General features: G+C 44.0%; 1 protein-coding gene across 1 annotated transcript in view; it reads left to right on the top strand.

The window, feature by feature from the left end:
* The first annotated feature begins 10199 nt into the window (after positions 1–10199).
* gars1 (glycyl-tRNA synthetase 1) overlaps positions 10200–17146 on the top strand; it is a 33387-nt gene continuing 26440 nt past the window's right edge. Inside the window, exon 1 of the mRNA XM_024427505.2 lies at positions 10200–10826. Within this exon, the coding sequence (XP_024283273.1) occupies positions 10587–10826 (240 nt within the window). The 5' untranslated portion in view covers positions 10200–10586. The remainder of the gene's footprint in view (positions 10827–17146) is intronic.

The raw sequence follows: 17146 nt of genomic DNA, 5'->3' as shown, positions 1-17146 counted from the left end.
CATTGACTAGAATACAGTATATACATATGAAATGAGTAAAACAGTATGTAAACATTATTAAAGTGACCAGTGATTCCATGTCTATGTATATAGGGCAGCAGCCTCTAAGGTGCAGGGTTGAGTAACTGGGTGGAAGCCGGCTAGTGAAAGTGACGAAGTTCAGGCATGGTACTGGGTGTATGTTGGCTAGTGAAAATGACTAAGTTCAGGCATGGTACTGGGTGTATGCTGGCTAGTGAAAGTGACTAAGTTCAGGCATTGGACTGGGTGTATGCTGGCTAGTGATGGCTAATTAACAGTTCGGTGGTCTTGAGATAGAAGCTGTTATCCAGTCTCTCGGTCCCAGCTTTGATGCACCTGTACCGACCTCGCCTTCTGGATGAAAGCGGGGTGAACAGGCCATTGACAATCTTTTTGGCCTTCCTGTGTCATCCGGTGCTGTAGGTGTCCTGGAGGGCAGGCAGTTTGCCCCCGGTGATGCTTTTGGCAGACCACGCCACCCTCTGGAGAGCTCTGCGTTTGAGGGCAGTGCAGTTGCCATACCAGGTGGTGATACAGCCTGACAGGATGCTCTCAATGGTGCATCTGTAGAAGTTTGTGAGGGTCTTAAGAGGCCAAACCAAATTTCTTGAGCCTCCTGAGGTTGAAGAGGCGCTGTTGCGCATTCTTCACCACACTCTGTGAGGGTGGACCATTTCAGATTGTCAGTGATGTGTACTGTCGTGGAAATTTCCTCTATTTACCAAATCATGAGAGCAAACCACACACAAGTCAGAGTTAGTTATCACAAAGTCCATCTTTAATTATATGAGCTCTATCACAACCCAGTGACTCTCAGATCAATTCAGTGTCTATCAATGAATTCTCTGAGAGTTCCTTACACATTGCAACTGAGATCCTTTATAGCAGAGACACACATATCCAGACAGCATAGGCATAATTTATCGTTCAGCTTTGTCTCCTAAACTATGTTCTTTTCTCAAACTCAGAACCATAAACCAATCCTCCATATCAACAGGGATATATCAAATCCATCCTATCTTGACAAGATCACAGAGACACACTGACTGGCACACAGACATTGTGGAGCCAAGAGATACACGCTTGACCTCTCCCCTCTCTCTGGCCCAAGCAACTTAGTCTTGACATAGAACAGATACTGCAACCCCGCCACAGTATTATACAAAAATAACATTCTGATGAGAAGTAACTTACAAACATATGATGAATATAAAGCATCTTACCTGTTACCAACTAATTCTGATTATTCCCCAACAGTATGCCGAGGAACTTGAAGCTTTTCACCTTCTCTACTGCTGTCCCGTCGATGTGCTCCTTGCTGTTTCCTGAAGTCCACGATCAGCTCATTGGTTTTGTTGACGTTGAGGGAGAGTTCATTTATATTAATCTATATTGTTTTGTCTCTTGCAATTCGGGAGTCAATGCAATTCACAGTGTGCCTTAAAATGTTCTACTTGTCTACTAATAAATTCAAACTAAAACCTTGTGAGAGTTTTTGCCTATCCTGCTGTACCAAAAGCAATTTCCACCAACTCTGATTGTGTGGCAAAAAAAAGTCTTGCTGCGACCATTCTAACAGACCAATCTAAAGACACTACACATAGATGAGATGGGAGATTACGACCAGATGGGAGACCACAACCAGATGGGAGATCACGACCAGTCCATCACATCATTCCATTTCATCTTTCCCGTGAGCAGTGGCAGTCTTTCTGAATTCATAAAGTAGAATTTGGGTCGGCCATCACTCAACGACCAATGCGTGAGACTGCTCTCTACACAAAAACAAAACTGAAACTATAGATCTGCAAATGAGCCGTCGTGGGGCCGTGTGACCACAAAAGCCTGGGACTTGGTTGGAGGCAGTACAGGGTCGTATTAAATAGGAACCAAACAGAATGAAAATGGACTAAAACTGCAAGGAACTACCTGAACTTGTCCTATAAGAAAGGCTTGTTTTTAGTTTTCCATTCAAAAGGGGAATTCTGCTAAGATCTGCACCAATAAATATAACCTAGTACTCACATAGGTTACAACAGATCTACCTAACTCTCTTCCTGGAGATCTACCATCATGTGGGTATTCAGTCCAACCCTAACATACCATACCTGATTCAGCTAGTTGAGGATCATGTTCCAGACCCTGACCACATTGCAGATAATGTATTGCATCGACCAATAGTTGTATGGCATGTTATTTGCATGCCATATCATCGACTGCGCAGTCGAGCATTTGATTGCTATACCACTACATCATATGGGTTGCATTCCTGCCTGACAACATTGCAGACACCTGCCAGATCTCGCAAAGCTTGGATAGATGTTTAACATATCAGCTAACCACATCATATGATATAGCCATATAATGCCCGACAGTCTATGACGTGGCGCACAAACATTGGATGATGCAATGCAACTTCTTCAAGGTCATCAGGCAGGAACACCACAACAATGTGGTTAGGTGATATGTTCAGCACTAGCCTCGCGTGGCCATCCTTCCAATATGTAAAACACTAGCCTCGCGTGGCCATCCTTCCAATATGTTCAACATTAGCCTCGCGTGGCCATCCTTCCAATATGTTCAACACTAGCCTCGTCAGCACTAGCCATCCTTCCAATGTGTCCAACACTAGCATCCTCGCGTGGCCATCCTTCCAATATGTTCAACACTAGCCTCAAGTTGCCATCCATCCAATGTGTCCAACACTAGCTTCACGTGGCCATCCTTCCAATATGTTCAACACTAGCCTCAACTTGCCATCCTTCCAATATGTTCAGCGCTAGCCTGCGTGGCCATCCATCCAATGTGTTCAACACTAGCCTCGTGTGGCCATCCATCCAATGTGTTCAACACTAGCCTCACGTGGCCATCCTTCCAATATGTTCAACACTAGCCTCGTGTGGCCATCCTTCCAATATGTTCAACACTAGCCTCGCGTGGCCATCCATTCAATATGTTCAACACTAGCCTCAAGTTGCCATCCTTCCAATATGTTCAGCGCTAGCCTCGCGTGGCCATCCATCCATCCAATGTGTTCAACACTAGCCTCGCGTGGCCATCCTTCCAATATGTTCAACACTAGCCTCAAGTTGCCATCCATCCAATGTGTTCAACACTAGCCTCGCGTGGCCATCCTTCCAATATGTTCAACACTAGCCTCAAGTTGCCATCCATCCAATGTGTCAACACTAGCCTCACGTGGCCATCCTTCCAATATGTTCAGCGCTAGCCTCGCGTGGCCATCCATCCAATGTGTTCAACACTAGCCTCACGTGGCCATCCTTCCAATATGTTCAACACTAGCCTCAAGTTGACATCCATCCATTGTGTTCAACACTAGCCTCACGTGGCCATCCTTCCAATATGTTAAAACACTAGCCTCGCGTGGCCATCCTTCCAATATGTTCAACATTAGCCTCGCGTGGCCATCCTTCCAATATGTTCAACACTAGCCTCGCGTGGCCATCCTTCCAATATGTTCAACATTAGCCTCGCGTGGCCATCCTTCCAATATGTTCAACACTAGCCTCGCGTGGCCATCCTTCCAAATGTTCAACACTAGCCTCGCGTGGCCATCCTTCCAAAATGTTCAACCTAGCCTCACGTGGCCATCCTTCCAATATGTTCAACACTAGCCTCGCGTGGCCATCCTTCCAAAATGTTCAACACTAGCCTCGCGTGGCCATCCTTCCAAAATGTTCAACACTATGTTCCTCACGTGGCCATCCTTCCAAAATGTTCAATCCTTCCACTATGTTCAACACTAGCCTCACGTGGCCATCCTTCCAATATGTTCAACACTAGCCTCATGTGGCCATCCTTCCAATATGTTCAGCACTAGCCTCGCGTGGCCATCCTTCCAATATGTTCAACACTAGCCTAGCCATCCATCCAATATGTTCAACACTAGCGTGGCCATCCTTCCAATATGTTCAACACTAGCCTCGTGGCCATCCATCCAATATGTTCCAATACTAGCCTTCATCCTTCCAATGTGCACTAGCCTCGCGTGGCCATCCATCCAATATGTTCAACACTAGCCTCAAGTTGCCATCCTTCCAATATGTTCAGCGCTAGCCTCAAGCGTGGCCATCCATCCAATGTGTTCAACACTAGCCTCGCGTGGCCATCCATCCAATGTGTTCAACACTAGCCTCGCGTGGCCATCCTTCCAATATGTTCAACACTAGCCTCAAGTTGCCATCCATCCAATGTGTTCAACACTAGCCTCGCGTGGCCATCCTTCCAATATGTTCAACACTAGCCTCAAGTTGCCATCCATCCAATGTGTCCAACACTAGCTTCACGTGGCCATCCTTCCAATATGTTCAACACTAGCCTCAACTTGCCATCCTTCCAATATGTTCAGCGCTAGCCTCGCGTGGCCATCCATCCAATGTGTTCAACACTAGCCTCGTGTGGCCATCCATCCAATGTGTTCAACACTAGCCTCACGTGGCCATCCTTCCAATATGTTCAACACTAGCCTCAAGTTGCCATCCATCCATTGTGTTCAACACTAGCCTCACGTGGCCATCCTTCCAATATGTTCAGCGCTAGCCTCGCGTGGCCATCCATCCAATGTGTTCAACACTAGCCTCGCGTGGCCATCCATCCAATGTGTTCAACACTAGCCTCACGTGGCCATCCTTCCAATATGTTCAACACTAGCCTCAAGTTGCCATCCATCCATTGTGTTCAACACTATCCTCACGTGGCCATTCTTACAATATGTTCAGCACTAGCCTCGCGTGGCCATCCTTCCAATATGTTCAACATTAGCCTCGCGTGGCCATCCTTCCAATATGTTCAACATTAGCCTCGCGTGGCCATCCTTCCAATATGTTCAACATTAGCCTCGCGTGGCCATCCTTCCAATATGTTCAACACTAGCCTCGTGGCCATCCTTCCAATATGTTCAGCGCTAGCCTCGCGTGGCCATCCATCCAATATGTTCAGCGCTAGCCTCGCGTGGTTATCCTTCCAATATGTTCACCTCTAGCCTCGCGTGGCCATCCTTCCAATATGTTCACCACTAGCCTCACATGGCCATTCTTCCAATATGTTCAGCGCTAGCCTCGCGTGGCCATCCATCCAATGTGTTCAACACTAGCCTCGCGTGGCCATCCATCCAATGTGTTCAACACTAGCCTCAAGTTGACATCCATCCATTGTGTTCAACACTAGCCTCGCGTGGCCATCCTTCCAATATGTTCAACACTAGCCTCGCGTAGCCATCCTTCCAATATGTTCAACATTAGCCTCGCGTGGCCATCCTTCCAATATGTTCAACACTAGCCTCGCGTGGCCATCCTTCCAATATGTTCAACACTAGCCTCGCGTGGCCATCCTTCCAAAATGTTCAACACTAGCCTCGCGTGGCCATCCTTCCAAAATGTTCAACACTAGCCTCGCGTGGCCATCCTTCCAAAATGTTCAACACTAGCCTCACGTGGCCATCCTTCCAATATGTTCAACACTAGCCTCGCGTGGCCATCCTTCCAAAATGTTCAACACTAGCCTCGCGTGGCCATCCTTCCAAAATGTTCAACACTATCCTCACGTGGCCATCCTTCCAAAATGTTCAACACTAGCCTCACGTGGCCATCCTTCCAATATGTTCAGCGCTAGCCTCGCGTGGCCATCCATCCAATGTGTTCAACACTAGCCTCACGTGGCCATCCTTCCAATATGTTCAACACTAGCCTCACGTGGCCATCCTTCCAATATGTTCAACACTAGCCTAGTTGTGGCCATCCTTCCAATATGTTCAACACTAGCCTCACGTGGCCATCCTTCCAATATGTTCAACACTAGCCTCGCGTGGCCATCCTTCCAATATGTTCAACACTAGCCTCGCGTGGCCATCCATCCAATATGTTCAACACTAGCCTCGAGTGGCCATCCTTCCAATATGTTCAACACTAGCCTCGCGTGGCCATCCATCCAATGTGTTCAACACTAGCCTCGCGTGGCCATCCTTCCAATATGTTCAACACTAGCCTCGCGTGGCCATCCTTCCAATATGTTCAACACTAGCCTCGTGTGGCCATCCTTCCAATATGTTCAACACTAGCCTCGCGTGGCCATCCATCCAATATGTTCAACACTAGCCTCAAGTTGCCATCCTTCCAATATGTTCAGCGCTAGCCTCGCGTGGCCATCCATCCAATGTGTTCAACACTAGCCTCGCGTGGCCATCCTTCCAATATGTTCAACACTAGCCTCAAGTTGCCATCCATCCAATGTGTCCAACACTAGCCTCGCGTGGCCATCCTTCCAATATGTTCAACACTAGCCTCAAGTTGCCATCCATCCAATGTGTCCAACACTAGCTTCACGTGGCCATCCTTCCAATATGTTCAACACTAGCCTCAACTTGCCATCCTTCCAATATGTTCAGCGCTAGCCTCGCGTGGCCATCCTTCCAATATGTTCAACACATCCATCATCCAATGTGTTCAACACTAGCCTCGTGTGGCCATCCATCCAATGTGTTCAACACTAGCCTCACGTGGCCATCCTTCCAATATGTTCAACACTAGCCTCAAGTTGCCATCCATCCATTGTGTTCAACACTAGCCTCACGTGGCCATCCTTCCAATATGTTCAGCGCTAGCCTCGCGTGGCCATCCATCCAATATGTTCAACACTAGCCTCGCGTGGCCATCCTTCCAATATGTTCAGCACTTGCCTCGTCTGGCCATCCTTCCAATATGTTCAGCACTAGCCTCAAGTTGCCATTCTTATAATATGTTCAGCACTAGCCTCGCGTGGCCATCCTTCCAATATGTTCAACATTAGCCTCGCGTGGCCATCCTTCCAATATGTTCAACACTAGCCTCACGTGGCCATCCTTCCAATATGTTCAACACTAGCCTCGAGTTGCCATCCATCCAATGTGTTCAACACTAGCCTCGCGTGGCCATCCTTCCAATATGTTCAGCGCTAGCCTCGCGTGGCCATCCTTCCAATATGTTCAACATTAGCCTCACTAGCCTCGTGGCCATCCTTCCAATATGTTCAACATTAGCCTCGCGTGGCCATCCTTCCAATATGTTCAACACTAGCCTCGCGTGGCCATCCTTCCAATATGTTCAACACTAGCCTCGCGTGGCCATCCTTCCAATATGTTCAACATTAGCCTCGCGTGGCCATCCTTCCAATATGTTCAACACTAGCCTCAAGTTGCCATCCTTCCAATATGTTCAGCGCTAGCCTCGCGTGGCCATCCATCCAATATGTTCAGCGCTAGCCTCGCGTGGTTATCCTTCCAATATGTTCACCTCTAGCCTCGCGTGGCCATCCTTCCAATATGTTCACCACTAGCCTCACATGGCCATTCTTCCAATATGTTCAGCGCTAGCCTCGCGTGGCCATCCATCCAATATGTTCAGCGCTAGCCTCGCGTGGTTATCCTTCCAATATGTTCACCTCTAGCCTCGCGTGGCCATCCTTCCAATATGTTCACCACTAGCCTCACATGGCCATTCTTCCAATATGTTCAGCGCTAGCCTCGCGTGGCCATCCATCCAATGTGTTCAACACTAGCCTCGCGTGGCCATCCATCCAATGTGTTCAACACTAGCCTCACGTGGCCATCCTTCCAATATGTTCAACACTAGCCTCAAGTTGCCATCCATCCATTGTGTTCAACACTAGCCTCACGTGGCCATCCTTCCAATATGTTCAGCGCTAGCCTCGCGTGGCCATCCATCCAATATGTTCAACACTAGCCTCGCGTGGCCATCCTTCCAATATGTTCAGCACTTGCCTCGTCTGGCCATCCTTCCAATATGTTCAGCACTTGCCTCGTCTGGCCATCCTTCCAATATGTTCAGCACTAGCCTCAAGTTGCCATTCTTACAATATGTTCAGCACTAGCCTCGCGTGGCCATCCTTCCAATATGTTCAACACTAGCCTCACGTGGCCATCCTTCCAATATGTTCAACACTAGCCTCGCGTGGCCATCCTTCCAATATGTTCAACACTAGCCTCGTGTGGCCATCCTTCCAATATGTTAAGCACTAGCCTCGCGTGGCCATCCATCCAATATGTTCAACACTAGCCTCAAGTTGCCATCCTTCCAATATGTTCAGCGCTAGCCTCGCGTAGCCATCCATCCCAATGTGTTCAACTTTAGCCTCACGTGGCCATCCTTCCAATATGTTCAACACTAGCCTCAAGTTGCCATCTTTTCAATATGTTCAGCGCTAGCCTCGCGTGGCCATCCATCCAATGTGTTCAACACTAGCCTCACGTGGCCATCCTTCCAATATGTTCAACACTAGCCTCAAGTTGACATCCATCCAATGTGTCCAACACTAGCCTCGCGTGGTTATCCTTCCAATATGTTCACCACTAGCCTCGCGTGGCCATCCTTCCAATATGTTCAGCGCTAGCCTCGCGTGGCCATCCATCCAATGTGTTCAACACTAGCCTCGCGTGGCCATCCATCCAATGTGTTCAACACTAGCCTCGCGTGGCCATCCATCCAATGTGTTCAACACTAGCCTCGCGTGGCCATCCATCCAATGTGTTCAACACTAGCCTCGCGTGGCCATCCATCCAATGTGTTCAACACTAGCCTCGCGTTGCCATCCTTCCAATATGTTAAGCGCTAGCCTCAAGTTGCCATCCATCCAATATGTTCAACACTAGCCTCAAGTTGCCATCCTTCCAATATGTTAAGCGCTAGCCTCAAGTTGCCATCCATCCAATATGTTCAACACTAGCCTCGCGTAGCCATCCATCCCAATGTGTTAAACATTAGCCTCGCGTGGCCATCCATCCCAATATGTTCAGCACTAGCCTCGTGTGGCCATCCTTCCAAAATCTTCAACACTATCCTCACGTGGCCATCCTTCCAAAATGTTAAGCGCTAGCCTCGTGTGGCCATCCTTCCAAAATCTTCAACACTATCCTCACGTGGCCATCCTTCCAAAATGTTAAGCGCTAGCCTCGCGTGGCCATCCATCCAATATGTTCAACACTAGCCTCGCGTGGCCATCCTTCCAAAATGTTAAGCGCTAGCCTCGCGTGGCCATCCTTCCAAAATGTTAAGCGCTAGCCTCGCGTGGCCATCCATCCAATATGTTCAACACTAGCCTCGCGTGGCCATCCTTCCAAAATGTTCAACACTAGCCTTGCGTGGCCATCCTTCCATGTTTTGGAAGTCTGGAGAAATCCAGTATAAGATTCTGGGTTTTAATGGTAGTGTAGGTTTTTGTTCCAGCCCTTATGTAGTGCACCTAACTAACTGGTTGATAAATTGAATCATGTTAGTTACTACTGGGTTTGAAGCGAAAACCTACAGGATGGTAGCTCTCCAGGAACAGAGTTGGTCAGCCCTGCAATAGTGATTTGGGAGAGGCAAATAAATCATCTGAACCAATTATGCTAATCTGTTATGTTAACTTTCCGTTGTAATCCACCCATAAATTAAGAAGCAATGAAGTCCACCTGGAACGCACCCGTGTCGACCTGTGACACGCCCGCGGGTTAGCAACGCAACCACAGCCTTGCAACGAACACACCCGTATCAACCTGCATCCTGGAACTCGCCTGCAGGTTCTCAGTAAAGCTAGTCAGCTGCGTCACGAGTTTCCGGAGTTCATTCAGAGGTGACGTTTTAAACTGCGTTTTAAATGTTTTATTAATTTAGGAGCTGCAAATGCAATGCTCACTTATTATTTATTAATTACCAGTTTGCTTCCTATGGCGGACAAGGGAGGTCTGGTTTGGCGGCCATGCTGGAAATGTGATCTTGCGTTATTGTCAATACAGTACATCTACAACACGATATGAAATGTTGATTTAAACCTTCTGGCCAGCTAGTGGGTCAGGCGGCGCCCCACTGTCTGATTCATATCGCTTGATTTCTGATGATAGTTCTCGATTATATCGACTGATTGCATTTGTATTGGATGAGTAAATAGACAGAGTGAATTTACTAACGAACCCTTAGTCAGTTAATCAGACCTTCACCACGGTAACCAGATACTCATTCTGCCATACATGCCTTTTTTTTCTTTTTCGACTATGTTATTGACTTGTTAATTGTTTACTCCATGTGTAACTCTGTTGTCTGCTCACACTGCTATGCTTTATCTTGGCCAGGTCGCAGTTGCAAATGAGAACTTGTTCTCAACTAGCCTACCTGGTTAAATAAAGGTTAAATAAAAATAAAAAACGACCTTAAAGCCCCTTAAGTGTCCCCTACCTAAGGAAATATTTGACGGGCTCTATGCAACGCCATTAAACAATTCATTTAGGTAAGAGACAATAATGTAAACCTTTAAGGGAAACACTTAAGATGTTTATGCAACCGGGCCATGCATGAGTTTATGAAAGATTCAATTAACCATTATGCTCTTCCTCAGAGCAACAGCGCCATATGCTGGTGAAAGCTGGAATACTTTGTCGAATCTGCACCAAGTGTATTTATCCATTTTCTAGGGAATAACATGTTGAAACTGCCACTTGATAACTGAAGCATTCATTTACTTGTTTTCTGAGATTTCATCATTCTGTTCCATCCACATTGTCGCTCCGCCCGCGGTCCATGCTTCGTAGCGCAACATCAGCACTGCTGAGGACCAGCATTGAGATTCGCTCGGTGCCGAGGGTCTGCCGGTTTCTACAGTCGCTGCTGCGCTGTCCGACCCAAAACAGGTCGTTTTCTTTGTCGGTCTGCTTGTGTAAGAAAAAGAAAAGTCTTTGGCTGGAGCTTTCCGAAGGACACAAAATGAGTGGCAATATTGAAGAAATCCTCGCCCCACTGAGGCTGGCAGTGAAAGAACAGGTAAATTGACATTTAAAGCCACGGGAATTAAGCTAAACCCTTATTTTATTCACTCCAAAGATCCCCACATCATCCATGCATTCATTAGTAATCGCCCAGAAATGACAGCTCAAACAAAGCTGCTGTAGCTGGTTATTTTGCTAGCTAACATTTACATACAACGTTAGCAGTCTTTGAATGTAGCATATCCATGTAGCTAGCTAACTAACCGGTAGCCAGCATGCTAACTGATTTATATATTTTTTTGCCTATTAGTTGGAGATCTGTAGAGCAGATTTATGGAAGCAGTAAATAACTGATTTAATACAGCTATATTCTGTTGACCGTTATACCAGCTAGCTTGGATATGATTTCAGAAATAATTGTATTAACATCCATGCCTGCGACTTATTTATTTCCCACCATGCCACGTTTCAGCCCAGAGCTGATTCACAGTGATATTTGGGTGGCAGTGTTTCCCCTAGTATTTTTTTTTTTTTGCGGCTGTCAAAGTTAGCTTTGAGAGGGGCGAGGTAGTGGCTAGCTAATTGTGAGGTCTCCGACCAAAGCTTTTAAAGGCCCTCCTCTTGGCCACAAATATACAATTGTGCTGTTTTAATGCAAATTTTCTTCAATTCTGCACATTTTGTCATGGAATCGAGAGAAAATGTGCCGTTTCAAAGCTATTTCCTGTATTTAGACATTTTGCCTTGGCTGATGCAGAGTTCTTACTCTGAGTGACTTAAACATAACAAAATCAATGGGGTCCCCATGACATTTTCGGAAATAAAAAATTATGACTGTCTAGTTTTTATTGGTGATTGTGAGTTTGTTTTTATGCCAAGGCAGCAGCTACTCTTCCTTGGGTCCCTCAAAATGAAGGCAGTTATACGTTTTTAAAAACATGACAATACATTCACAACACCCTGTGTGCCCTCCGGCCCCTACTCTACTACTACATATCTACAACACAAAATCCATGTGTACTTGTGTGTATGTTATTGTGTGTTTGTATGCATGTGTCTGCACTTATGTTGTGTTGCTTCCATAGTCCCTGCTGTTTCATAATGTATTTTTATGTTTAAAAAAAAAATCTGATTCTACTGGTTGCATCAGTTACCTGATGTGGAATACAGTTCCATGTAGTCATGGCTCTACATAGTCTGTTCTGGACTTGGGGACTGTGAAGAGGTTACTCCAAGTAGTTCTTGCTCACTTACCACATTATTGATTACAATGTTTAGTGAATGATTTGCCCCCAAAACAATGCTTTTAGCTTTAGAAATATTGAGGACTAATTTATTCCTTGCCACCCATTCTGAAACTAACTGCAGCTCTTTGTTAAGTCTTGCAGTCATTTCAGTCGCTGTAGTAGCTGATGTGTCTGTGTCGACTCAACACATCAGCTACTACAGCAACTGAAACGACTGCAAGACTTAACTTCTTATGGCTGGGGGGCAGTATTGAGTAGCTTGGATGAATAAGGTGCCCAGAGTAAACGGCCTGCTCCTCAGTCTCAGTTGCTAATATATGCATATTATTATTGGATAGAAAACACTCTGAAGTTTCTAAAACTGTTTGAATGATGTCTGAGTATAACAGAACTCATATGGCAGGCAAGAACCCTGGCTTTACTCGTTAGTAAAGATTGAAAAAAGTAAGGGGCCTAGACAGCTGCCCTGGGGAATTCCTGATTCTACCTGGATTTTGTTGGAGAGGCTTCCATTAAAGAACACCCTCTGTGTTCTGTTAGACAGGTAACTCTTTATCCACATTATACCAGGGGATGTAAAGCCATAACACAAGTTTTTCCAGCAACAGACTATGATTGATAACATCAAAAGCCGCACTAAAGTCTAACAAAGCAGCCCCCACAATCTTGAAATAGTTGGTAATATCAGTGGGTTTTGTGATGAGCCATGTGATTCAATGAATGATGGAGCCGAGTTTGTCTTTTTGCCCAGAATTTCATTTAATGTGCTCAAACTTTTTACTATCATTCTTTGTCATTTTTCTTTATTTCACAGTGTAGTTTCTTCTTTTTATTCAGTTTAGTCACGATTTCTCCATGTGCAGTACATTTGCCAATCGGTTGTACAGCCAGACCAATTTGCCACCTCTTTTGCCTCATCCTTCTCAACCAATTGTTCAATTCGTCAACAATCCTCAGGGATTTAAGTTTACAGTAATTTTCTTAATGGTGGGTGTATGATTATTAGTAACTGGAATAAGCAGTTTCATAAACGTGTCAAGTGCAGCGTCTGGTTGCTCCTCATTAGACACCACAAACCAACAAATATTCTTTACATCAACCACATCGGAATCGCTGGAAAACTTTTTGTGACCTCTTATACACTATATCAGCACGATTCTGCCAACAGTTGTAAAAGATTCTTATTTTTAATTTTTTTATATTTAGCTCTTTTTTATATTTAGCTCTTTTTCTACAGACTTTTTATATCTGGTTTTAGTTGTTTTAAATTTACACTGACAATGATTTACCATCCTGAAAATGTTTGTGTTTATACAGTACTAGTCAAAAGTTTGGACACCTACCCATTCAATGGTTTTTCTTTATTTTTACTATTTTCTACATTGTAGACCAATAATGAAGACATCAAGACTATGAAATAACAAATATGGAAGCATATATTCAACAAAAAAGTGTTAAACAAATCAAAATATATTTTTCAAAGTATCCACCATTTGCCTTGACAGCTTTGCACACTCTTTGCATTCTCTCAACCAGCTTCATGAGGTAGTCAACTGGAATGAATTTCAATGAACAGGTGCCTTGTTAAAAGTTCATTTGTGGAATTTCTTCCTTAATGCGTTTTGAGCCAGTCAGTTGTTTTGTGACCAGGTATGGGTGGCATAAAGAAGATGGTAGGGCTGGGCGATATGGGCAAAATATTATATCACGGTATTTAAAAAACAAAAATGGACGGTTTGACGTATTTTTAGTTTTTGAACAATAAAAGTTATACATTTGCTTTAGGAGTAGTGAGTGATCCTAGGGTGGCAACACATAGACTCATTGAAATCACTTAGAATGTTTCTCCATTCTTATTATTTTATGCTGTTTAATTCAACTTCAACCAAAACAAATTTCAGCACTTATCATTTCTGTATTTCCTGCACTCAATTGCAGTGGTGGAAAAAGTACCCAATTGTCATACTTGAGTAAAAGTAAAGATACCATTAATAGAAAAGTGAAAGTCACCCAGTAAAATACTACTTGAGTAAAAGTCTCAAAGTGTTTGGATTTAAATATACTTAAGTATCAAAAGTAAATGTACTTAAGTATCAAATCATTTCATATTCCTTATATTAAGCAAACCAGATGGCACAAATTGTCTTTTCTAGTTATTTATGGATAGCCAGGGCACACTCCAGCACTCAAGACATGATTTACAAACAAAGCATTTGTGTTTTTATGTTTATGTATATATCATGTGTAGAGGTCGACCGATTATGATTTTTCAACGCCGATACCGATTATTGGAGGACCCAAAAAAAGCCGATACCGATTTAATCGGCTGATTTGATTTTTTTATTTTTATTTATTTGTAATAATGACAATTACAACAATATTAAATGAACACTTATTTTAACTAAATATAATACATCAATAAAAATCCATTTAGCCTCAAATAAATAATGAAACCTGTTCAATTTGGTTGAAATAATGCAAAAACAAAGTGTTGGAGAAGAAAGTAAAAGTGCAATATGTGCTATGTACGAAAGCTAACGTTTCAGTTCCTTGCTCAGAACATGAGAACATATGAAAGTTGGTGGTTCCTTTTAACATGAGACTTCAATATTCCAAGGTAAGAGGTTTTGGGTTGTAGTTAATATAGTATTTATAGGACTATTTCCCTCTATACCATTTCTATTTCATTAACCTTTGACTATTGGATGTTCTTATAGGCACTTTTTAGTATTGCCGGTGTAACAGTATAGCTTCCGTCCCTCTCCTTGCCGCTACCTGGGCTCGAACCAGGAAAGCATCGACAACAGCCACATTCGAAGCAGCGTTACCCATCGCTCCACAGAAGCCGTGGCCCTTGCAGAGCAAGGGGAATAACTACTCCAAGTCTCAGAGCGAGTGACGTTTGAAACGCTATCAGCGCGCACCCCGCTAACTAGCTAGCCATTTCACATCGAATACACCAGCCATTAGGCTGATAGGCTTGAAGTCATAAACAGTGCTGTTTATGTTTTGCAAAGAACTGCTGGCAAAACGCACAAAAGTGCTGAATCCAATTGAGCACATCTGGGACATCATGTCTCGCTCCATCCACCAACGCCACGTTGCAACACAGACTGTCCAGGAGTTGGCGGATGCTTTAGTCCAGGTCTGGGTGGAGATCCCTCAGGAGACTATCCGCCACCTCATCAGGAGCATGCCCAGGCGTTGTAGGGAGGTCATACAGGCACGTGGAGGCCACACACACTACTGAGCCTCATTTTGACTTGTTTTAAGGACATTACATCAAAGTTGGATCAGCCTGTAGTGTGGTTTTCCACTTTAATTATGAGTGTGACTCCAAATCCAGACCTCCATGGGTTGATAAATTTGATTTCCATTGACAATTTTTGCGTGATTTGTTGTCAGCACATTCAACTATGTGAAGAAAACCAGTATTTAATGTGAATATTTCATTCATTCAGATCTAGGATGTGTTATTTTAGTGTTCCCTTTATTTTTTTGAGCAGTGTATAATTTTGAAAACAAAACGTTTTATTTCAGTGAAATACGGAACCGTTCTGTATTTTATCTAACGGGTGGCACCCCTAAGTCTAAATATTCTTGTTACATTGCACAGCCTTCAATGTTATGTCATAATTACGTAAAATTCTGGCAAATTAGTTTGCAATGAGCCAGGCTGCCCAAACTGTTACATATACCCTGACTCTGTGTGCAATGAACGCAAGAGAAGTGACACAATTTCACCTGGTTAATATTGCCTCCTAACCTGGATTTCTTTTAGCTAAATATCCAGGTTTAAAAATATATACTTCTGTGTATTGATTTTAAGGCATTGGTGTTTATGGTTAGGTACAGTCCTGCAACGATTGTGCTTTTTTCGCAAATGCGCTTTTGTTAAATCATCCCCCAGTGTTGCATCGATTTATATGCAACGCAGGACACGCTTGATAAACTAGTAATATCAACCATGTGTAGTTAACTAGTAATTATTATTGTTTTTTATAAGATAAGTTTAATGCTAGCTAGCAACTTACCTTGGCTTCTACTGCATTCGCGTGACAGGCACTCTCCTCGTGGAGTGCAATGAGAGGCAGGTGTTTAGAGCGTTGTACTAGTTAACCGTAGGGTTGCAAGATTGAATCCCAGAGCTGACAAGATACAAAATCTGTCGTTCTGCCCCTGAACAGGCAGTTAACCCCTAGGCCGTCATTGAAAATAAGAATTTGTTCTTAACTGACTTGCCTAGTTAAATAAAGGTGTAAAAAAAAAAAAATGTGGGGGGCAAAATCGGCGTCCAAAAACACAGATTTCCGATTGTTATGAGAACTTGAAATCGGTCCTAATTAATCGGCCATTCCGATTAATCGGCCGACCTCTAATCATATGTATATACTGTACTCTATACCAGACCAGTCTTCCTTCTAGCTCCTCTGAAAGGAACACCCATGTTCTGGAAAAGTCCCAAGAGGTGTAACCATAGCAACAGTACATATTAGGCCATAACACTGTTGCAGGAATAACCAGTCGTGTCCACACCCCAGACAAGTGCATGTCTAATGGTGTCTAATGGCCCAGAGCACATATAGAGTACTAGCTCTTCTGCAATTAATAATTAACATGCATGGTCTAGAAAATTCTCTGTCTCACAAGATTTAGGGCAACTTGCTAAGAAAATACAAACTAGCTGTTTGCAGATGTAAGAAACACAAACTAAGAGTCATTATAGAACGCTAGTGGATTTATATTAAGAAGCAAAGTGAAAACAGCATCGTTGTCATCAGCATTGTTGCATGTGCTGCATTGACCATGCAGACTGAATACAAGTGTCTCGTGGTTGAGGAACACCAAATGTGTTCCTTGAGTGACAGGGGGCGTGGCTAGGTCTGTGTGGAAAGTGGCATGGAGAGAAAGAGCAGAGAGATGACTCAAGTGGCAAAGTAAACTATAAAAATGTACGTTACACATAGCGTATCACATTGAACAAACCAAACATTCAAATACCATTTTAGAAGGTAAAGTAAAAACTCAAACTGGTCCCTGCATCAATACCGGTATATCATAAAATATGGTATACCGCCCAGCCCTATTTAGTAAAAGACCAAGTCCATATTATGGCAAGAACGGCTCA

Source organism: Oncorhynchus tshawytscha, linkage group LG16 (genome assembly GCF_018296145.1).
Source record: "Oncorhynchus tshawytscha isolate Ot180627B linkage group LG16, Otsh_v2.0, whole genome shotgun sequence".
Taxonomy (NCBI): Eukaryota; Metazoa; Chordata; class Actinopteri; order Salmoniformes; family Salmonidae; genus Oncorhynchus; species Oncorhynchus tshawytscha.
The sequence above is the reverse complement of the archived record's forward strand: the minus strand, read 5'-3'. Positions and strand labels throughout refer to the sequence as shown.